At 43.1% G+C, this 23,198-nt stretch overlaps 2 protein-coding genes across 11 annotated transcripts in view; one reads left to right on the forward strand and one right to left on the reverse strand.

Moving 5' to 3' along the window:
- The window catches only part of LOC310836376 (uncharacterized protein), a 43,017-nt gene extending 39,650 nt beyond the window's left edge, over positions 1–3,367 (forward strand). For all 9 annotated transcript variants that reach the window (XR_014560051.1, XR_014560052.1, XR_014560053.1 and 6 more), the window contains one exon: positions 2,924–3,367. The gene's annotated coding sequence lies outside the window, so the exon portion shown is untranslated. The remainder of the gene's footprint in view (positions 1–2,923) is intronic.
- Positions 3,368–5,793: 2,426 nt separating this feature from the next.
- ASS1 (argininosuccinate synthase 1) overlaps positions 5,794–23,198 on the reverse strand; it is a 78,572-nt gene continuing 61,167 nt past the window's right edge. For both annotated transcript variants that reach the window (XM_083721490.1, XM_083721491.1), the window contains exons 13-15: positions 18,481–18,637; positions 8,384–8,449; positions 5,794–7,038 (exon numbers count right to left, since the gene is read on the reverse strand). In XM_083721490.1, the coding sequence (XP_083577616.1) occupies positions 6,987–7,038; positions 8,384–8,449; positions 18,481–18,637 (275 nt within the window). In that variant the 3' untranslated portion in view covers positions 5,794–6,986. The remainder of the gene's footprint in view (positions 7,039–8,383; positions 8,450–18,480; positions 18,638–23,198) is intronic.

A 23,198-nucleotide genomic window follows, 5' to 3' on the forward strand; every position in this document is an offset into this window, starting at 1 on the left:
ACGGAGTTGAATGTGGTTAAAAAAGTAAAATACCTAGGGGTGTACCTGACCTCCAAAAATTTGAATTTGTTTAAAGATAACTATGAGAAATGTTGGTCAGAAATCAAAAGAGATTTGGAAACATGGTCAAAATTGAAACTTTCCTTGTTAGGCCGAATAGCTGCTGTAAAGATGAATGTATTGCTGAAAATGTTATTTTTGTTTCAGGCCCTACAGATCGTGGACAAGGTGGAATGTTTTGGAAAGTGGCAGAAGGATATTTCTAAGTTTGTTTGGCAGGGCAAAAAGCCCCGAATAAAGTTTAAAATATTAACTGATGTGAAAGAAAGAGGGGGATTTGCCCTGCCAGACTTGAGGTTATATTACGAATCTGCAGCCTTCTGCTGGTTGAAAGATTGGATCTTATTGGAGAACACTGACGTCCTAGATCTGGAAGGGTTTGACAATGCGTTTGGGTGGCATGCATATTTGTGGTATGACAAGGTTAAAGTGCACAAATTGTTTAAAAATCATATTGTCAGAAAAGCAATTTTGATGGTCTGGACAAAATATAAAGACTTATTGGAGAGTAAGACTCCGAGGTGGCTCTCACCGGTGGAGGCCAAGGCACGTAAGAAACTTAACATGGAGGCCCTTTGGCCTAAATACGGGGAAATAATTGAAAAAATTGGAGACAATTGGAGGTTGCTGAGCTTGGAAAAACTGAAAACTAAGGTGCGAGACTGGCTGCACTATGCGCAAATTCAGGAGGTCTTTAAAATAGATAAAAAGGTTGGATTCCAGGTGGAAAAATCGAAACTAGAGACTGAATTGTTAGAGCCAAAAAGTAAACTACTTTCGAGAATGTATAACTTGCTGCTTAAGTGGAATACACAGGATGAGACAGTCAAATCCGCCATGATAAAATGGGCGCAGGACGTGGGGCACAACATTATGTTTGTAGACTGGGAAAGGTTATGGAACACCGGTTTGAAATTTACGGCATGCACTGCCTTGAAGGAAAATATTATGAAAATGGTATACCGGTGGTACATGACCCCAGTCAAGCTAGCTAAGATATACCATCTGTCTGACAATAAATGTTGGAAATGTGGAGAGGCGGAAGGGACATTCTTTCATCTCTGGTGGACCTGCCCGAAAGTGAAGGCCTTCTGGGAAATGATCCATAATGAACTAAAAAAGGTACTGAGATTTACCTTACCTAAGAAACCAGAGGCCTTCCTTCTGGGTATGGTAGACCAGAGAGTGCTTAAGAAGGACAGAACCTTTTTCATGTACGCTACCACAGCAGCAAGGATCCTGATTGCAAAATATTGGAAGACACAAGATTTACCCACGCTGGAGGAATGGCAATCACAGTTGATGGACTATATGGAATTGGCTGAAATGACTGGCAGAATCCGAGACTTGGGAGAAGAAACAATTGAGGAGGACTGGAAAAAGTTTAAGGACTATTTGAAAAAACACTATAAGCTGTATGAATGTTAAAAAAAAAATGCACCCTTCAGGAAACTCTAGCTTCAGCAAATGTAAGTTAACGAAATGAAAATTAAGACACAAGAATTTAGAGGTAAAATAATGAAATAACTTTATTGTGTTTAATACAAAGCATACAAGAATTGGGTTATAGTAAAATTGAAATCAGGGAACATGATAAAATGGAAGATACAATAAGTTTTGAAATAAGTTAACAAATTGCTGATGTTTTATATGACAGAGAACGCAGGGTTTGGAGGATGTGGGGAAGTTCTTTAGATTGGATGGAAAAAGAACATGGAAATTTGTTATTCTTCTATTCTATTTTCTTATAACTATCCTTTATTCTTTTTTCTGTATTTCTTAAAATTAATAAAAATATTTAAAAAAAAAGAGAGAGAGAGCAGAGGGAAGGCAACTGCCTCAAGGCAACAAGACCAATGGGAAGAGTTGTTGGGATCACTAGGCCTGAGCTGTTTTGGCATCTTTGCATAAAGAGTTAACTTCTTACGGATGCTAAAGAAAGAGGTGGTTTCGCTTTGCCAAATTTGAAATTATATTCTGAAGCATCTTGCCTTTGTTATGAGACTGGATTTTGCTAGATAACACAGATTTATTGGATCTGAAAGGTCACGACAACAGATTTGGGTGGCACACATATTTATGGTATGATAAAGTGAAAGTACATAAAGGATTCTTGAACCACACATTAAGAAAGCAACCTACGAGGTATGGGACAGATATAAAAACTTATTCGAAAGGAAAACACCTTGGTGGGTCTCACCCTTACCTTTCAGTTAAAAAGGTAAATATGAAAGGGAATTGGGCCTTCTGTAGAGATTTATTAATTGAGACAGAAGACCAATTAAAATTGAAAACATTTGAAGAATTAAAAGAATATATGACAGAATATATATTCATAATAATGTATATGATATAATACCATCAGATAAATGATATCTTTTAAATATATTAAAAAATGGTTTTGCTACAATAAGATCAAGGTTTGAAATAGATCTGTTGGAGAATAAGATGAAAATATTATCAAAAATGTTTAACTTACTTTTAGAATGGCATACAAAGGATGAAGAAGTTAAGGCAGTCGTGATATACTGGGCTATAATATTCATTTGTCATCTTGGGAAAAATTATGAAAGGAAGAAATGAAATTTACTGCATGCCGCTCGCTGAAGTAAAATATTATGAAAATGATGTATTGCTGGTATTTAACACCAAGCAAAATTGCAAAAATGTATAAAACGAGTTCAAACATGTTGGAAATGTAAGGGAATATTTTTACCATATTTGGTGGTTATGTGACAAAGTAAAAGACTTCTGGGAGATGATTTATAATGAGTTAAAGAAAATACAGAAACCTTTTTATTAGGTATTATAGGTAAAGAGATACTGAGAGTAGACAAGTGACTATTTTTGTATGTAACAGCAGCAGCAGTATGACTAGCCCAGAAATGGAAGCAAGATGAAATGCCATCGAAAGAAGAGCGGCAAGCGAAACTGATGGACTATGGGGAGTTGGCAAAACTGACGGGAAAGATCCGAAACCAGGAAGATCAAGCATTTGAAAAGGACTGGAACAAATTTGTACTTTATTTAAAAGATCACTGTAAAAATTTAAAGACACTGGCAGGAATGTGAAGATACTTGTAATGTGAAATTCTGCTATATTTTACTTATGATTTATATAGATTTGGAAAATGTAAAAGATGTAGTTAATTATGGGATAAAGAAATAACCCATGGAAGGGTGGAGGGAAGTTCAAGGGTTCAAAAGAACCTATTAAGTAGAGGTGAAAAATGAATATTGTGAGGATATTAAAAATGTGGAAAATCAATTTAAAAATTATAATAACAAAATAAAAGAGTTAACTTCACTGACACTGTGTTTTTTTACTGCTGAGCTACACTTGACTCCAGTTCCTAACAGTAGCATGCAGATCTCAGCAGCTCCTGAAGGTCATCTTATAACAGTAGTCCTGGTGTGGCAGGAGAGGATGGCAAGTGTGGTGGGAAGGTTCAAGGCCAAGCAACATGTAAACATTGCAGTATGGTATAGTCATACCTCGGGTTAAAGTTGCTTCAGGTTGAGCATTTTTGGGTTGCACTCCACGGCGACCTGGAAGTAGCAGAACACATTACTTCCGGGTTTTGCCGCTTGCACATGCGCAGACACTCAAAATTATGTCACGTGCATGTGCAGAAGCGGCAAAACGCGACCCACACACATGCAGATGTGCAGTCGCAGGTTGCGTTCACTTCAGGATGTGAACGGGGCTCCGGAACGGATCCCATTTGCATCCAGAGGTACCACTGTAGTATCAAATTATTGTTTTAATTGCAGAAGACACATATATATCTGTCAGGGGCTCAGGAGCAGAGGCACAGGGAAGAGGGGAGATGGAGAGCGAGGGGGAGGAATCCGAGGGGAGCGTAGGAGGGGACAGTGGTCCGAGGGATTCCATGAGCCTCTCCAGCGAATCGGAAGATTCACAAAAGGGGGCGCCAGTGGCCAGGGGCAGGGGGTTCCCAAGGGGAACGCCCCAGGAGCAAGGGGGCAGCAGGGACTCCCAGAACAGTAGTTGGAAATCAGGACCAGCTTCCCCACCAGAGCAGAGTGGGGGGGGGAAGAGTCCCAGGTATCGGGGCCAGTGCTTTCCCCACCAGGGAGAAGAGACGAGGCAGAGCTGACCACGCCTCCATCAGAGAGTCAGGCAACGGAGGGGAGGTCAGATCCGGCCAGTGTCATGGAAGAGGGAAGCAGTGATAGAAGCAGTGTAACGGTTAGGAGAAAGGTCACTGGGTTGGCGCGAGAAACAAGTTCAAATGTACAGGAGCGCGGGACAGCAGAGATTGAGGATTGGGAACCGGGTCCTAAAGCCCGCCGGAGGCAGGGGGAGGAGTTAAGCGACTCAGCGTCGGAGGAGTCCAGAAAGGGCAATGTCCCGGTGGGCAGGAGGACCCAGAGGAGGAGAGAACAGCGCAGAAGGTGGAGCAGGGCTAGGATCTTAAACTGGTGCGGAAGGGGAGGTGATTCAGACGGGACTTCGCCGATCTAAGGTCTAAGACGTAGGGCTGCGCGCTCTGGGGTTTGAAATGGAAACTAAACTTCAATAAAGACTTTTGTACATTACATCAACCTGGCGTTGGTCCTCTGTGAGCTGGGACCTAGAGGCAGCTCTGACAATATCTTTTCAAGATTAAGCACTGCTGGGAGTTGTTAGCTTTTGTTTTTCAATGTATTTCTTCTCAATAAAAAAATTGGTGCTGCGTAAGCAAATTTTCATTCTGAAAAAGTGTGGCCCAGAGAAAAAAGTTTGAGAACCACTGTCTTATGAAACCGAGCAAAGGGTAGGGAGAGGTGGACAAAGGTGTGAGGCTGTTCAGATTATAACAGATTTCCTTAATTTATTGTTCCTCTGTTCTTCAGTTCTGGTTTGTAAAGTATGGGGTCAAAGTGAGATTTTTCAGGGTACTTTCAGTCCTCACCAAGTCAAAGCAGGATGTTAATAAATGTTCCCAAAGTCAGGTCACAACCCCCCTTCCCAAGTCCAGAGCAGCTTTGAATTGCTTCAGTACATTCAGTAAGGTACCTGTATAACTATATGTTATCCTAGATCTCTGTTTCTGTAGGTCCATGGGGTTTGCCAAAAGTGAGGCTGTCTAAAATGCTGCCTGTGGAGCTTTGGATTTTTGTTTTGGTTGTCATTTTAAAAAGTAAAAAATCATCAGCTGCTGTGCTTTAAGTTTAAAACCTTCATTTAGTGTTGTTCAGCTTTATAAAGGAGAACTCTGCAGGCAGCTAGACAGTGTCAGGTTGTAAGAACTATCAGAAACGATCAAACACCAGAAATGCTAGTATAAAATATGCAAGCAAGAATATACACCACTCAGCCAACTCTAAATTATTTTATAAAGAGCACCCCCTGCTCCCCACCTCTTTGAAATTTTGAAGTGTATGGATTTTGGAGTTTTAGCTGGTCTAATAAAAGTATTGCCCTAATATGAATTATGGAGGATAGTTAATACATAGGGCTATGGCAATGATTCAGTTCACACTTAAAGGCAAATCAATGAAATTTCATAATTCCAAAACAAATTGAAAACCAAAACACAGACACCCTTCAAAATCTGCAGTTCTCCAAACAATTGATGTTTACCAAAATGTGTATATGAGAGGGAGAGTGTATATAAAAATAAATATATTTGTGAAACTAGCAGACAAAGATGCATTATCTTAAAGAACATTGCTTGCAAAAATGTGTACATGAGTCAAACAGACAAATTTGCACTAAAGCATTAATGAATTTTCATGAGGAATTATTTGTTTATTTGAGCGTTGTGGAAAACTGAATTTAAGAACAGAAAAATGAGAAACTGAGAGAACTGGAAATGACTAATCTTTCCACCCCTATTCAGGGACAATGGGAGCTTGAGTCCAAGAACTCCTGGAAGGCTACAGATTACTCTCTCTTGGTTTTACACCCTTTCAGCGGTGTGACATCAAGCTCAATATCTGCCGAGCAGGATATAAGTTTTCCTCTAAACACACTTTTGTACCTTGCAGTAGCACAAGCAAATCTAATTCTCATTGGTTTTTCCTTCTATGTTTCAAGCTCTTCTGGAACCAGTTCAAGTCCACAGTTGACGCTGCAATTGGAATATTGAAAAATTCCACATTTCCCCACCACGCAACCTTCTCCATTTTTCTCTATCCTTTTTTACCTTGATTTTTATTTTCAAACTGAAGCATCCCTGTAGGGATGTGGGCGGCAGTGGCCGGGGGGTTGGGGGGTTGGAGGCAAAAACAAATTGAGAAATTCATTTTAATAAAGGGACTTTTTTTAAAGGGTGAAATTAAAGCAGACCTCGTTGCAATTAATGCAAAGACAAAGAAAGCAATGCTCTTAGTGGTGATCAAAATGGAAGGAATTATTTTATTTCTTCACCTCCCTCAGCCACCCCCATTCCATTTTCCCTTTAGTCTCCCCACAGGTGGAGCGATGGGCTTGGGTAGAGTCCAGGGCCCTCTTTCCTTTTGCTGCTTCTTCCCTCCCACCCACAAAAAAAAAAAAGCAAGCCCAATCCAGCATGTCCTTCAGATGCACTTAAACTCGTATGAAAGGACAAAGACTAAAGCTTGGCAAAACAGCTTGGCTGAATAAGTGTGAGGGAAACAGTCAGAAGCAAAACAGAAAGAAAGGAGGTCCCATTCATTAAGATTCCAGAAATAATGGCACAGATATTTTAATAACATATTCGTGTGCAAACTGACAAGCGTGGTGATGCTCCCGCCTTTCCACCAACCACCTTTTTCTTGATTCCATTTCATTGGTGCCACTAAAAGACTGTAACAAAACCATTGTGGGATCCCTCAAGGCACAGGGAGATGAGTAACTATTACCAATTACTACCGCAATTAGCCCTGAGTGGCACATAGGTGTGTTAGCTGGGTGGGAAAAGAAAAAGCCTTCAGCCCCCACCCCACCCATTATATTATTTCTGCTGTGCTTTGACCTTGCGTTGGAGTCGATGATATTCCTTCAGCCTGGAAACCAACAGAAAGAAAGAGAACGTGAGAGAAATTCATTCTGAATTAAAATTAGTATTGGGCAAAGTTGAGACAAATAAATGAAACGAGTGGGGAGGGGGGAATAAGTGCAAGGTGATATGTGAGTTTTTCTAAATTTTCCTGTCTCCTGCTGAAAAACTCATCATTGTATAATTAATTTATCCAAAGGGAATAAAACAGTGTACATTAATGCATAGGACAAAGAAGTTAACAGGCTGCTACTGGGGGCAGGGAGGGGCAAAAGAGACTATTAGGTAACTGAGAAGGGTGTGTGCATAGGACAGATTATGTAAAAACCCAAAACAAAATAGGTGATTGCGGATAGCATTAATTAGCTGTGCTTTCTATTCCTGGAAGCTGGGCTTTCTATTCCTGGAAAGTTCCATTAGCTAAACAGTTAGGGCCATCTGATTCTCTCCTTTATAGAATCCATGACTGTAAGATGAAGGCACACTGCATGCAGAAGTCCAATGAATTAGGGAGAAATGAAGTCTTTTGCAAGGGATGTTAGGTTTCTCTGTATGTAAGGAAATCTTTCGTTATGGGGAGCATGTGATGCCCCCACCCATACTCTGAAATGGAAGAACTCAGCCATGCCAGTAGGGGTGGTGGCCATCAAGATTGTTGGGGTGGAATGTAGGGAGACCAAAGAGGTGGAGCCAGAGCCAATGAGAGTTGGAGCCAACTCACTCTAGTTTTGTCCCCATTCTCCTCCCTGTTCCTCCTCTAAGGAGACCCCAGGTTCCACATCTGGGCAGGGCAGAAGCCACCCCTCTGCTTTTCACCCCAGGCTCCATCTCCACTGCTGGGGGACAGATGTCTACAGGGGCCCTGGGACCCATTCAGCTGAGTGGCAAACCTTGGGTAGGAAGAGGAGAATTATCAGGTAGGAGACTAGTGGCTGCTAGTCAGTATAACAATACTGAGCTATATTGACAAAGTGGTCTGATTAAGGAGATGACACTGTCCTGGGTTCCTACTTTAATTCAGAACCCTGAGGAACCTTATTTCATTTAAGGTAGGGGGAACCATATTTCATTTAAGGTAGGGGGTCTTCCTAAAAAAAAGCTTTTGGGGTGTGGCAACCCTATTTTAGGGGAAGGGCTGTTATGCAGAGGCAAATCATGCACTTTGAATGCAGAAGACCCTGGGTTCAATCCCCAACAGCATATCCAGTTGGGGCTAGGAATGCCCCCTACCGGAAACCCTAGATAGCTGCTGCCAGTCAGTACAGACAATATTGAGCTAGATAGACTAGTGGTATAAAGCATCTGCCTAGAACATTGGCAGGCTTCTGAAACTATAACGCTTCAATACAAACCGAAGGGAGTTAATGTTGATAAAGCCGGTAGCGTCTGATGGCTCATAATCGCCCTGGACATCCATGCTGCAGGAAGGAAAGGGAAAAGAATGATTTGGCGGCTATAATAATGACAGTAACACAGTGCCAAGGTTGGCTTTCAGCGGTGGAAAGGCAGGCATCCCGCACAACTTCTAGAGACCAGGATAGGTGTGTGTGTGTGTGTGTGTGTGTGTGTGTGTGTGTGATCTGTCATGGATGCTTTAGCAGAGCGTCCTCCATTGCAGAGAGATGGACTAGATGCTCCTTGGCATCATTTCCAACTCTGCATTTCTGTGATTCTATGAGATGTTTAAAGAAGGGGCAAGGAGCCCTTTTCAGCCCAAGGGCCACATTCTCTCCTAGGCAACCTTCCAGGGGCCACATGCCAGTGGTGGGCAGCAGCAGAGGCAAAAGTGCACAGAGAAACAAACGTAAATTTTTATTTTGTACACTAGGCTTGTTTCTACGCATACCTCTTCTATATACTTTATCCATCCAGAGAAGCAAGGGGCACTGGATGTGCATGTGCCATATCTCTGAAGCACATTCCTCCCACTGGAAAGAATCCTGAGAACTGTAGCTTCGGGTCAGTTCGCAGGATTTTTTGCAAGTATGGAACATGTTTTAAATGCACTTTAAGTGCATTTCAAGTGCATATGCTGCCAGTTCAAGGACATGTTCCACATGGGCGGGGGGAGCTCTAAAGGGCCAGTGAGGGTAGTGGCCTCAGGAGGTCTTAGGGCCACATAGAGAGGTTTAGAGCAGGGGTAAGCAAACTTTTTCAGAAAGTCCCTCAGACCTTGTGGGGGGCCAGACTATATTTTGAAAAAAATAATAAAGAACAAATTCCTATGCCCCACAAATTACCCAGAGATGCATTTTAAATAAAAGCACACATTCTACTCATGTAAAAACACCAGGCAGGCCCCACAAATAACCCAGAGATGCATTTTAAATAAAAGCACACATTCTACTCATGTAAAAACATGCTGATTCCTGGACCGTTCAGGGGCCAGATTTAGAAGGCGATTGGGCCGGATCCGGCCCCCGGGCCTTAGGTTGCCTACCCATGGTTTAGAGGGCTGTAATTGTCCCCTGGGTGCCTGAGGTTTACCACCCCCATCAGTTAAAGAACACAACCTTGACAACCCAAAGTAACATATTTCACACACACACACTCAGACACACATTCCCAAAATGACCCCAGGTGCTGCAGTGCACTGTGGGAGGCAGAATGTGGTTGTCCTGGAGTCCAAGCTGGGTGACAAAGCCCTCTCTGTTTCCTACGTCAACTGCAGAATCAAAACAAAAAAAATTCCTTCCAGTAGCACCTTAAAGACCAACTAAGTCAGTTCTTGGTATGAGCTTTCGTGTGCATGCACATTTCTTCAGATCTGAAGAAGTGTGCATGCACACGAAAGCTCATACCAAGAACTGACTTAGTTCGTCTTTAAGGTGCTACTGGAAGGAATTTTTTTTTGTTTTGACTATGGCAGACCAACACGGCTACCTATCTGTAACTGCAGAATCAAAGGCTCTGAGCTTCTGCCGAGAGGGGAGCCCCCTCCATGAGCTTAAGTCCCCTACCTTACCAGTGATCTGTTTCCCTGCAACTTCTATCTCAAAAACCAGGAGCCCCATTAAAGGTGCTCAGAAATACCCCTTTGTTAAACCAAGCACAGTCCCATTAATTAGAAAGCAATAAAAGATATCCTACAATGGCTTGGCACCCCCCAAAGTCTCCAAAGCAACCCATTTCCCCTCTCCCCCACCTCCCCGCATCATTTCAACTGCAAGGGGATGGTTTGCTTTGCAAAATGTGGGGGAGGGGGTTGTCAGTGTGGGTGTTTCACATTGGCACCAGCCTCTTAATTTGACCCCATAGCAGATGTTTGAGGTCCAGGGGAAAGCTAGGAATGCAGCTCCCTCTCAAAGTTAAATTTCAAAAAGTCAAAATCTCAACATAAAAGTTGTTGAGTTTTGGGGCAAAGTTGTGGAGCTTTTTTTTTATTTTTGCCCAAAGTTTCTAAATCTCTCTTTTTAAAAAAAAAATCTACACTTCTGACATGGGTTGCCATATGTCTGAATTTTCCTGGACATCTAAGCGTTTTCCTCCTGGGGCACTGTTTCCGGTGGCCGGGTCAGAGTAGACCCAATTTAATGGCTATGATGAAGGTCACATTCGCGCCATATATTCAAAGCACTATAATACCACTTTAAGCAGTCATGGCTTCCCCTAAAGGATTCTGGAAGGTGTAGTTTGCTATGGGTGCTGGGAGTTGTTAGTAAACTCCACCCAAAAAAAAACCAGAGCTACAATTCCCAAAGTTCTACGTGGAGAGGAACTGGTTGTTAAACCACTTCGCTGCTGTTCTACAACTCTGGACGTGCCTGGCCATTGGCCATGGTGGCTGCAGAGGCTGATGGGAGTTGGAGTCCAGCTCAACTTGTTCAGGCCCTGTTTCTAAGCTTCCCACAGGTACCTGGTTGGCTACTGTGAGAGCAGGAGGCTGGACTAGATTGGCCACTGGCATGATCCAGCAGGCTCTTCTTAGGCTCTTATATCATCATTTCAAATCCTCTCCCATGCAACAACAACAAAAAGACAGCATATTTTCTGCTGAGAAGCCTCAATCAGATCCATTAATAGCAGCAGCTATTCCATCAGACTGCTACAGAGAAGGGAAGAGAAGCAGAACCATTCAATTGGCACAGCTGAGAAATGAACAGCTTTTGGCCTCTCCTCTCGGACTTTGCCACAGCAGCTGGTCATTAAAGGAACTTGTAAGTGAGAACTGGTACAAAACTTTGCTCATTTCCTCCTCCGGCCAATTCATTTTTTTCTTTGATGCTGTGTCTTTTCTTTGTTTAAGAGCATAAGCCTGCGGACAGGGACTGTCTATTTTTAGTGACCTCCTCTGAGAGCCCTTTTTGGCCAAAGAGCAGGATTTAAAATACTGGGTTGTATCCAATAGTGGTCTTACTCAGAGTAGACCAACTGAAATTATTGACCATAACTAATTTAGGTCCATTAATTTCATCGCATCTACTCTGAGCAGAATCCAATTGGTTACACTTCTTTAAATATTCTCTTTAAAAAATAAAATAAAATGTTCCCTTACATAAAACAAACCTGTAATTAGAAACATGCATTTTAAATACTCTCCTTTGTAAAATAAATAAATACAAATAAATCAGAATACTGAATACTTTGTCATGTAAAAAAAAAAAGCAGCAAAATCTGCAGTTAAGAGAGTTGTGTTTTGAGTGCTCCCACATGTGAAAAAACAAAAGCTTGCCTTTAAATGTAGTTTTCAATACTCCGCTGCATTTTAAAAATAATCATAATCACCATCCTATTTTAAGTCTGAAGAGAGGCACATTTTGGCCTCTGCTGCTAGCCAGGGGTTCAAGGGCCACACTGGAAGTTAGCACCTCCAGGGAAAACATCATGGCAAGGGGATAGCCACTTGGCCCCCATCCATCAGTCAATGAAGGACCAGCTAAATGTAAGAAACTTGCAGGCTCATCTCTTCCAGCATTGTTAACTGGATTCAGTGACCAATCCAATGCCCATGATGGGAAGCCAAGAAGTAGGGCTTGAGCACAACAGCAATATTCTTCCCTCAAGCAACTCCCAGCAGCTGGTATCCAGAGGCAATACCGCTTATAATGGTGGATCTGCTCCAACTCTTGATTTCTTCATCCCACTTGTCTACTAGACAGTAGTAAGCCTGCGATCAGAGACGCCTTCATCTTTTAATACCTGCATGGCTCTTAGCAAATTGCAAGCACTTCCTAAGTGTTAAATCATATTTTTTTAAAAAAAATACATAATGCTTCCTGATGTTAAAAGAAAGAAAGAAAATGAAACACAAACCCTTTAATTAGTACAGTAGCAGAGCATGAAGCGTTGCCATAGCTCTCTGGGCCTGATCTGCTAGTTTACAGCATGCATGGGATCTTTTTTTCCCCTGCTGAGGACTGGCCTTGAATCTTATCAGCTCATTTTGCCTAATCCGCAGATTGTCTCAGCACTAAGAGCCGGGCAAAGGACATCAAGGGGCTCATTGCAACCATGGCATAATCAGGGGGCTCTAATCACACCCTGTTAATTATTTTAATTGTTAAATATGGAACTGGAAAACAAGGATTGGGGATTAATGGCCATTATAGCTCTTCATTATCCGACACAGCAGTTTCAGTTTCCAGAAGGGGCAGGACAAAAATGGAAACACTGGCAGGGATCTTGATTTTGACAAAGCAATCACCTGAGTAAGGCATTTGCTTTTAATTGAAAGTGCTACATGCTGTTGCTTGCTGCTGCCACCGTGAGATTTTATTGCTTTAACGTATATTCTGAAAGCTGATTTGAGGGTTCAGTCCTTGCATGCACATTCATACACCCACAAGACTGGGGCGCATAAGATCATACACGGTGTGGATAGAGCAGATAAGGAAAGGTTGCATTTTCCCCCTCTCCTAGCAAAAGAACTCAGGAACACCCGATGAAGCTGAATGTTGGTGGTCTACCTGCACATTTTCAGGGGATGAGGTCATGGATTCAGACAAGGTATGGTGGTTGGAGAAGGTATGGTTCCCAGAGCCAGCCCTGGATAGCTCCAGATAAGTCCATCTTGACAGCATGTTTCCAGCCTGAGGAGGTCCTTCTCTGACTCCAAAAATCTCACCCCCAAAGCCCCAGCAGAACCACAGTCTCCCTGTACCCCTGGAGTAATTGGCAGTTGAAGCAGGCTAGTCCTCTTTAACAGAAGATACATCTCTCAGGGGAGACAGGACAAGCTCCATATAAGGCTCTGTCTGGGGCTGTCTGTTGCTGAAGCAACATTTGAGCTGTGCTCTGTGCTCTGTCCAAGGTCCTGGCCTCCAGCCTCGCTGGATTTGCTTGGGGCCCCAGATGTAGCTGGACTACAACTCCTATGTCTCTGACCTCTGGCTGAGCTGGCTATGGATTATGGGAGTTGGAGTCCCTCAATACAGGGAGGGTCGCACAGTCCCTGATCTATCAAGAGGCATTGCTTTCTGGATGAGTTCCTAACAGGCCGACATAATTACAGGGGTACCTCGGGTTACAGACGCTTCAGGTTACAGACACTTCAGGTTAGAGACTCCGCTAACCCAGAAATAGTACCTCGGGTTAAGAACTTTGCTTCAGGATGAGAACAGAAATCATGCTCCGGCGGCATGGCAGCAGCGGGAGGCCCCATTAGCTAAAGTGGTACCTCAGGTTAAGAACAGTTTCAGGTTACGAATGGACCTCCAGAACGAATTGAATTCTTAACCCGAGGTACCACTGTATTTTAAAAGAAAACACACTTGGCTTTAATAACTGTAAGAATAAGACTGTGTATACACCACACATTAATCCACATTGAATCACAAGCTGGGAGAAAGAGGGGTTATACATATATTAAATAAATAATGTTAAAGAACCCCAAGAACTTTGGGAAGTGGAGTTTACCCTGCCAGTTCCCAGCACCTGCAGCAAACTACAGTTGCCAGGATTCTTCAAGGTGGGTGAGAAATCTGCTTTAAATATCTTTTAAATGTCTAAACAAAAAAAATTCCTTCCAGTAGCACCTTAAAGACCAACTAAGTCAGTTCTTGGTATGAGCTTTCGTGTGCATGCACACTTCTTCAGATACCAAGTGTGCATGCACATGAAAGCTCATACCAAGAACTGACTTAGTTGGTCTTTAAGGTGCTACTGGAAGGAATTTTTTTTGTTTTGACTATGGCAGACCAACACGGCTACCTATCTGTAACTGAATTTTAAGTGTCTGTGTATGCAACAAACATTTAATGCACCCCACTCAAAGAATCCGAGAACTGTAGTTTACTCCACAGAGAACTTCCATTCCTAGCATCCATAATGAACCACAGTTTCCAAGATTCTTTGGGGAGGGTGGTAAACATGGTTTAAATGTCCATGTCCACACCATACATTCAAAACAATAACCCCAATGAATCCTGGGAACTGTAGTTTACCCCAGAGCTCCAGTTCCCAGCACCCATAATAAACAACAGTTCCCAGGATTATTCAGGATGGATAGGTAAATGAGCTTTGAATGTCCCTGTACATACCATACATATAATCTTCCCCATGAGAATCCTGGGAACTATAGTTTATCCCACACAGAACTTTCATTCCCAGCACGCATAACAAACCACAGTTCTCATTATTCTTCAGGGTGAGCAGGAAGTGCACTTTAAATATCCTTTAAATGTTTGTGTATACATCAAACATTTAAAACAAACATCCTAAAGAATCCAGGGAACTGTTGATTATCCTACACGGAGCTCCCTTTCCAGGCACCCACAACAAACCATGGTTCCCAGGATTCATCAGAGTGGGTGAGAAATGTACTTTAGTTCCCAGGATTCATCAGAGTGGGTGAGAAATGTACTTTAAATGTGCGTTTAACATATGCAGTGTATGCCTCAGTATGAAAACCCCAAATGAGCTAGTTTCTTGCCTCTGCAAAGGGGGTGGGGAGAGAGAGACACCCCACACATATAACTCTGTTCATTTTCTAAAAATTGCAAAGAAAAAACAACCCTTTTTTATTGGGGGGGGGGAAGAGAGTTTACAATGATGTTACCTCCCCTGACGGGCTGCAGAAAAACCTCTGCGCTTTTATTTTTGCTCAGCCGAGTGGTTCTGACCTGCTCTATAATTACGTTACTTTCTACCTACTGCGCGGAGGCATTTTTGCTGCGATGCACCTCGTTCGGCTCCCTCGCGGGTCCCCGCCATGCCGTCACTCAAACGCTTTTCAAACCAGTGATGTAGAAATCAAAAAAAGGAACAGGGGGAGGGGGGGTAATGGGCTAAAGACACACTGAGAGTAAGTGCTCCTGTTTCAAACCCCCCTCTCTTTCACTTTCTCTCTTTTTTTACCTCCCATCTTTGGCTCCCCCATAAAAAAACCCTCTCTCTTTTTAAAAAACGTTATTCATTTAATCTCCACCGCATGAGAATGCAAACGATAATGAAAGGTTGGGGGACGGATTATTAGGAGCTGTTGATTTCAAGAGGGAGGGAGGGAAAGAAGCCGAGATATGGGGGGAAGAGGATAATTTGACATTTACTCTGACTGATCTAAACTGATTTGGGTATATTTATGGCTTATAAAGTGTTTAGAAGGATTGAAAGGGGCTGAGAGGAGGGGAGGGGGAAGTCGTGAGAGAGAGGCAGACAGCAGAATAAAAGAGGGGGAAAGTGCAATGTGGGGAAGAAAAAAATAGATCTGACTTTTAAACAAGACCTTTGCTTAATTTATTTATTTATTATTATTATTTTTAAAAAAACAGGTTAGATGAAGTACTTGCTCCTAAGTTATTCATGGGTTATGTCTGTGGGGAAACTTTCTCTGCCTCCACTTTTAGCACAGGGGGGTGTTGATTCCTTGAGTCAAGGAGCTGAGCTGTAGCTTAGGGGTTGAGCAGCTGCTTTGCATGCAGAAGGTCCCAAGTTCAATCCCTAGTGGCACCTCCTGGCAGGGCTGCAAAAGACTCCCATCTGAAATGCAGGTCTTGTTTAAAAGTCAAATCTACAACCTCCTGAAATGTTGAACCAGCTGTCTAGCCCTAGTTCTTCAGAGACCGGTGCCACAGGGGAAAGGAAGAACCACAATTCTTACTTGGGTATTGGGTTTGTGGAGACCAGTGGCAACAAAGTACGAAATTTGCGGTAAAGTGTCTCCATGCAGTGCCATGTTGCCAGAAAAAATGTGTTGTCATTTTGAAAGGGGAGTGGGGTCTGACTAAAATGCAAGAGCAAACGGGCCGATTTCTTCAGAAGGAAGGATGGTGAACTTACACGAGCCCAGAAAATCATATCCTACCACTCTAAAACAGTTAACGAAAAGGCTTTGATGGTGGTCCTACTTAGTCAGTTACCAATTTGCCCAAGCTGGTGAAGCCCATACCATCTCTGAAAACCTTATCAAGCCTTGCGTAAATACATAAGGTAAAGGGATCCCCGACCATTAGGTCTAATCGTGGCCGACTCTGGGGTTGCGGCGCTCATCTTGCTTTACTGGCCGAGGGAGCCGGTGTACAGCTTCTGGGTCATGTGGCCAGCATGACTAAGCCGCTTCTGGTGAACCAGAGCAGCGCACGGAAACGCCGTTTACCTTCTCGCCGGAGCGGTACCTATTTATCTACTTGCACTTTTTACGTGCTTTCGAACTGCTAGGCTCACTCCGTTGCGGGGATTCGAACCACCGACCTTCTGATTGGCAAGTCCTAGGCTCTGTGGTTTAACCCACAGTGCCACCCGCGTCCCTGCGTAAAGACATAGTTGAAGGTATATTGGATGGAAAAGGTATGACGTTAGTAGGCACAGCTCCTTTGTCAAATAACACAATCTTGTGAAGAATCAGGGACTTAGCAGAGGATGTGAAGCTACTTTACACTCACAAATAAAATGTACTGAATTTTAGCTTCAAAGGGATGACTCAATGGATGTGGCCGTGTTAGCAATTCCAACAGTGCACTACCATTACTTGGGAGTCTTTTTCAAGAGAATCTGCTTCTCTGCAAGCTGTCACTGACTAAGTTGAAATTTTTCAACTTAATAGATGAATTTTTCACATTGAGGGGCATCAAAATGTTGTATGTTGTACATGGGGAGTCTGCACACATCTTTACTTCTTCACACAGAAGTAAGGTAGCTTTCTCGTGGCAAAACTTTGACTCAACTCTTTGAAATGAAGGCTGAAGTTTCTCATTTCAAAGTCAGATGATCACTTTGCTTTGGGAGACAGGTTGTGTGAGGAGCATTGGCTCATAAAATTGGCATATTTAACAGATTTTTTATTTAAAAAGTTAATGACTTAAGTCTCTCACTTCAAGGAAAAGCAGTACCTTTTTTTTTAATGCTAGTGATAAAGTAAAGTGGTACCTCCACTTATGTGCCCCTCTTGTTAATATCCTTTGAGATATGCACACGGCAAACCCAGAAGTATATTTCCGGGTTTCGCTGCACACACATGCACAGTAGCACTCTACCGTGCTGTGCGCATGCGCAGAACAGGCACCTCTGGTTGCAGAAACCTTGGGATCTGACCAGAGCTCCAGAACGAATCTCATCCACAACCGGAGGTACCACTTTACAAGCCTTTAAAAGAAAATCAAGTTTTGGGCAGAATCAATGAAAATTTGAAATCTAGACAGCTTCCAAATGGTAAAAGAATTTAGAGAAAAACTAGATTCTGCCATGCCTGCAGAAATCTTAAATGAGTTTCACATTCACCTGCTAAGTTTGCTCTATAGTTTCAACTGTTATTTTCTGGAAGTACTCCATGAAAAAATTAAAGAAAACTTTTGGGTTGTAAACACATACTCTGCTGTGTCAGAAAAGCCAGTATGTCTGTCACTGGAGTGCTTGATCAATTTGACATCAGGTTCTGTGATAAAAGATAATTTTGAAACTAAGAAGTCACTATCAGAATTTTGGGGTCAGCTAAAAGACGAATTTAAAGTTTCATCAGATAAAGCAAAAATAATCCTGCCCTTTGCAACAATTTAGTTATGTGAATCAGGGTTCTCTACCTATGTGGATACTAAAACAAAATGCAACTCTCATCTTAATGCAGAGCCTGGTATTCGGTTGCAGATGTCTCAGATTCAACCAGATACAGCCACATTGTGTGAATCAAAACCGTCCCACCCCTCTCATTAGAATCTAAGTTCCGGAGCTATGCTTTATCATTCTTTTTCAACATTTCTTTTGTTTTGTAACTGTAAAAATGGTTTTAAATACCATATGAGTAACATATTGTGGATTTACGCTGCTTTGAATTCATTCTTAAATGTTTTACCTTACTTTATATTTTTCCATTTTTATTTATTTATTTTGTTTATGTAGTTAAGTAAGTTTCCTTTTCTCTGGAATTAGTGGAGAAAATAACATTTTGAATGAAATAAAATGATATTTAACATGCCCAAATGCAGAAATCGTTGGACCCACTATTGGCTTTCTTCACATGCAAGGGAAGTCCCTAATTCACTGAGGATTTGAGACACACTGGCCCCCTCACCATGCTTACCTCACTAGCTCCTCGTTGTACAAGGACTGTGTGGACTCCCTTCCCAAAATGTAGACCTTGCCTTTCAGGACAGAGACATGTACCGTCCCTTCCACAAGTTCTTGGGATTGGACAATGCAATGGCGGATGTAGTCACACTCTGGGCTGTACCAGAAACCTGCAGCAGAAAAGTAGAACACACAGGCTGAAAGTCATCAGTGGCACCTTAATAAGAATGTAAGAAGAGTCTGCTGGATCTGTTCAGTGGTCCATCTAGTTCAGCGTCCTGCTCTCACAGTGGCCAACTAGCATTGCTGCCTTCAGCTGTGGAAGCAGAGCATGGCCATGGTGGCTTTTAGATACCAATTGCATCCTCCATGAATTTGTCTAATCCTCTTTTAAAGCCATCCAGGTTGGTGGCCACCACTGCCTCCTGTTGGAGTGAGTTCCACAGCTTAACCATGTGCTGTGTGAAGAAGTCCTTCCTTCTATCTGTCCCGAGTCTTCCGATACTCAGCGTCATTGGCTTTTATGACCTAGTCACCTCCTCCTGTACAAGGCAGCTTATCACACTCAAGATCTGATCAATCCACATAAAGTTTCAGTTGATATTAGCTCCCAGCAGAGAAACATCTTCAGCACCAATGGAGCTGTCCAAGGTCCTAGTGTCACCTGCCTTCTGCATGCGTGGATACTGTCTGCATCCTATGGTAGCCTCATGTTCCCATGGAAGCGAACACTTCAGGTTGTGTGTGGAGGTTTTGGCTTCCTTTACGACCTTAAATAAGGTGGCCCAACTTCAAGCTCTGGCCCTCCATATGTTGCTGAGCTACACAGATAACATAGGACTTCACCCTTGTGGATCACATAGGAAACTGCCTTTTTTTTAAGTCAGACCACCGGTCCATCAAGCACAGTATTATCTACATGGACTGGCAGTTGCTTTCCAGGGCTTCTGACAGCCGTGGAAACAGAGGAACACATATGACACTTCTTTACAATGGGTGGTATTCCAGCCATACAAAAGCTTATAATTTCTGTATCTCAAAACACACCCTCTCAATCCAAAAAGAGCAAGAGGCATTATCACAGTTCAAGGACACATTCCAGCAAGAAACTGCTGACCACTGCCACGTGTGGTGTGCTGAATTGCTGCAGCTTCCCTAGTGAAACACCAGAAGGTTGTAGACCAGAGCCAGTGAAGGGTGTGGCTTGAAAAAGTGTGGCTTGGGGAGAGTCATGAGGGCCAGATAAAGAGATATGCAGAACCACATTTGGCCCCCAGGCAGGACAGAGGTATTCTACCTCTGCTCTCACTCCTTGAGTAAAAACAATTAGACCCCTGCAATGCAAGAATCTATGTCCACCAGTGGTAACTACTCATAATGCAGGGAAGCTAGGCATGGATTTAGGGAACATAGGGAGGGTCTAGACATCCTGCCAGTGCTGGATGGTGGGAAGAAGTCAAGAGTTGAGAACCAGAGGTCAGGACTGAAAAGCAACCACAACTGAAGGATCTGAAGAGCAATGTTAGACACATGAAGTGTAGGTGGGTTCCCATGAGGCAAGACACAGAGATAGCATCAAGAACCTTTACTGAACTACATAACTGGGAAACAGAGGCAAAGCAACTACTTATATACATTTCTGAAAGTCTGGGCCACTCCTAATGAGATTGGCTGTCTACACTTCCATACTGCAAATCATGACTCAAAAGTTCAAGGGCCAATGGCAGAGGCCAAAATCCTGAAACGTTCTGTGATTGGACAACATGTATTGAATCAGAACACAGGAGCTCAGAATCCTTAGTCCTGAGTCAAGCTCAGGCAAACACAGACCACTGAATGCATAACAACACACATGCTTGAAGTCAAATAAAGCTTGTCAGGAATTGCCACTGAGGCAAGAAACCCTGTTAATTCTCCCTGCCTAGGAGGAGTCAATAGCCAACCTCAGTGAAGTCAGCCAGTAACGTTCTTTGCTGAGAAACTGCAGTGATAAGGCTTGCCAGAAGGGAGCCAGCCGTTCCCAGCTCTTCACGTGACAAGCTGCAGTGATTCAACTTGCCACATAGGGCAGTGGTCAGCAGTTTCTGTTGCCCCCATCTTTTCCACTCTTCACCCCACCCCCATCCATCTTTCTTCACCAATCTCCAAAACCTTTGCCTCAGCTTCTGAAATTGGGAGCATTGAGTTGTTTCTAACACCACAAATCGCATTCAGGAAAGAAATGAGGAATGCCAAAGTAATGGAGACACCTTCTGTCTCTCCCAACATTTCCAAAACCCTTGCAGGTCACTGTTGGAACATGACAAAGAGACAGAATCTTGGTAATCGGCAATAATATACATGTAACACTACCAAAGACCATCTGGGGGGAATCACCTGAAACCAGGCAGCTGCAGTGCCTGGAACAGATGGCAGAGAGCATTCAGGTGGGTATGCATTTCCACGGGCAAGGCTTCCTGCCTACACAGGGGAACAGGAGCACCAGCAACAAATTCAATCTCACAAGAGGAACAGGAGCAGCTTGGACAGAATTTGGACCAAGAGCTGGAGACGATCAAGGATTGGAATCGGAAGACAGGAAACAAAGCCTTCTCAAGCCATAGTTCCAGTTACAGATAGGTAGCCGTGTTGGTCTGCCATAGTCAAAACAAAAAAAATTCCTTCCAGTAGCACCTTAAAGACCAACTAAGTTAGTTCTTGGTATGAGCTTTCGTGTGCATGCACACTTCTTCAGATACCCTGGTACCAAGAACTAACTTAGTTGGTCTTTAAGGTGCTACTGGAAGGAATTTTTTTTTGTTTTCTCAAGCCATATTTCCCGGTGGAAACCACTCTTTAGCACTCAATCAAAGCAAATGGCAATTCGGGGTTTCTCTGGATGGATGTTTGCTCTGATTTAGCACTAAAAGAGCAAGTTTTCCATAGGAAAGGAGCAGGGCAAGGGGAAAACCACTCAGACCCATGCCTAGAAAGCATGAGTCAAGTAGAAAACCACTCAGACCTGTGCTTTCTAGCCACAGGACTTTCCCCAAAGAATCCTGGGTGCTGGGCATTGCTGCGAGACCCCTATTCCCTTCCCAGAGTGATTTAGCAATCACTCCTTCTTCACAAGGAACTCTGGGAAATGTGCGGGGAAGAGGGATCTCCTAAAAACTCTGAAGAGGGATCTCCTAACAACGCTCAGCATTATTATTATTATTATTACTATTATTATTAAAATTAAAATTTGTATACCACCCTATACCAGTAGGTCTCAGGGCAGTTCACAAACACAAAGTTACAATATAAAAGCATAAAATACATAAGAAAAATAATTTAAACAATTAACAATACTAATATATACAAACTAATAAAAAATACTCCAGACCCCACAATTCTTTGTGGGAAAGCCATGCCTGTTCAAAGCAGAATGAAAATGCTTAAAATGTAAAGAGTCATGGCTTCCCCCAAGGAATCCTGGGAAATGTAGTTTGTTAAGGATGCTGAGAGGTGTTAGGAGGCCCCCACATTCTTCTCACAGAGCTCCAATTCCCAGAATTCCCTGGGAAGAGAGATTGGCTGTTAAGCTACTTTTGCCTAAACTAAAAAAACCCTCAAATGCTGCAACCATTCTTCATAAGACGAGTCACTCTATCTCGCCTTGATCATGTTGGTTGCTCTTTTCTGAACATTTCCATATTCTACAATATTCTTCTGGAGGTGAGGTGACCAGAACTGTACACAGTTTCCCAAATGCAGTTGCACCAAATATTTGTTCCTCAGTCCCAACCACAGACACAGACTCTTCCTCTGCCATCAATAAGTTACCTTTGAAACAGAATCCCTTAGTGGTGCTATCCCCGCCCGCCCCCCCTCCAATCTGTCATGCTTCTGCTGTCTTGGAGGCAAAACTGAACATGATAATTGGGCTTCCTGACTCTGAAGAGATAAGGCCTTTTGGAGCAAGTGAACTTTTCACAGAGGGTTCTCTTCAGAGCTCAGGGGTCTTTATCAGGTTGGAGATCAGGACCCATCTGTCCCAGGTGGACTCCCTTCCCCATCTCTTTCATATATCAAGTAACCTCATGCCGTTACTCAAGCAAGGGGGGACAGTCTCACCTTTCCCTACAGATCATGGCTGAGGGGGCATCTGTCTACCCTGAGCTGCCTCCTTGCCATTGTCACCAACCCTCTGGTGGGAGGGAGTTCAGACCCTGGGAAACACAGGACACAGGAAGGTACCTTATCCTGATTCAGGCCACTGGTCTATCTAGCTAGCTCACAATTGTCTGCACTGACTGAACAAAGCTCTCCAAGCTTTCTTGCAGGAATTTCTCTCTCATCAACGGTAGGACCAGCCCATTTTCTTAATGGTAAAGACTGTCCTCTTCCTGGACACTGCCCTGGATTAGTTGCTACTCCTGCTTCCAATTAGTCCATAACACTGCCAGAGGAACAGACAGAGGATGAAAGAACTATCCTATTTCACTGTTTTTGGTGGTCAGAACAGTTTATCCCTTTAATCCCTTTGCACTCTCACTTACACACAGGTGGCTCCCTCACCGCCACTGCCGCCCTCGGCTTTTCATTCGCAGCTGGCTACTAGTGCTTATGCAGTGACCAAAACATGTTTGCCTAGGTCAGACTGTAATTGCTTTTATAATTGCATTGAATCAAAGGTGGTCAACCTGTGCCTGGGTTAACACAGAACTGCAACTGCAAGAAGGGATTTGCATCATGGAATACTCTGGT

This window comes from Podarcis gaigeae, assembly GCF_964106915.1.
Source record: "Podarcis gaigeae genome assembly, chromosome: Z".
Lineage (NCBI taxonomy): Eukaryota > Metazoa > Chordata > Lepidosauria > Squamata > Lacertidae > Podarcis > Podarcis gaigeae.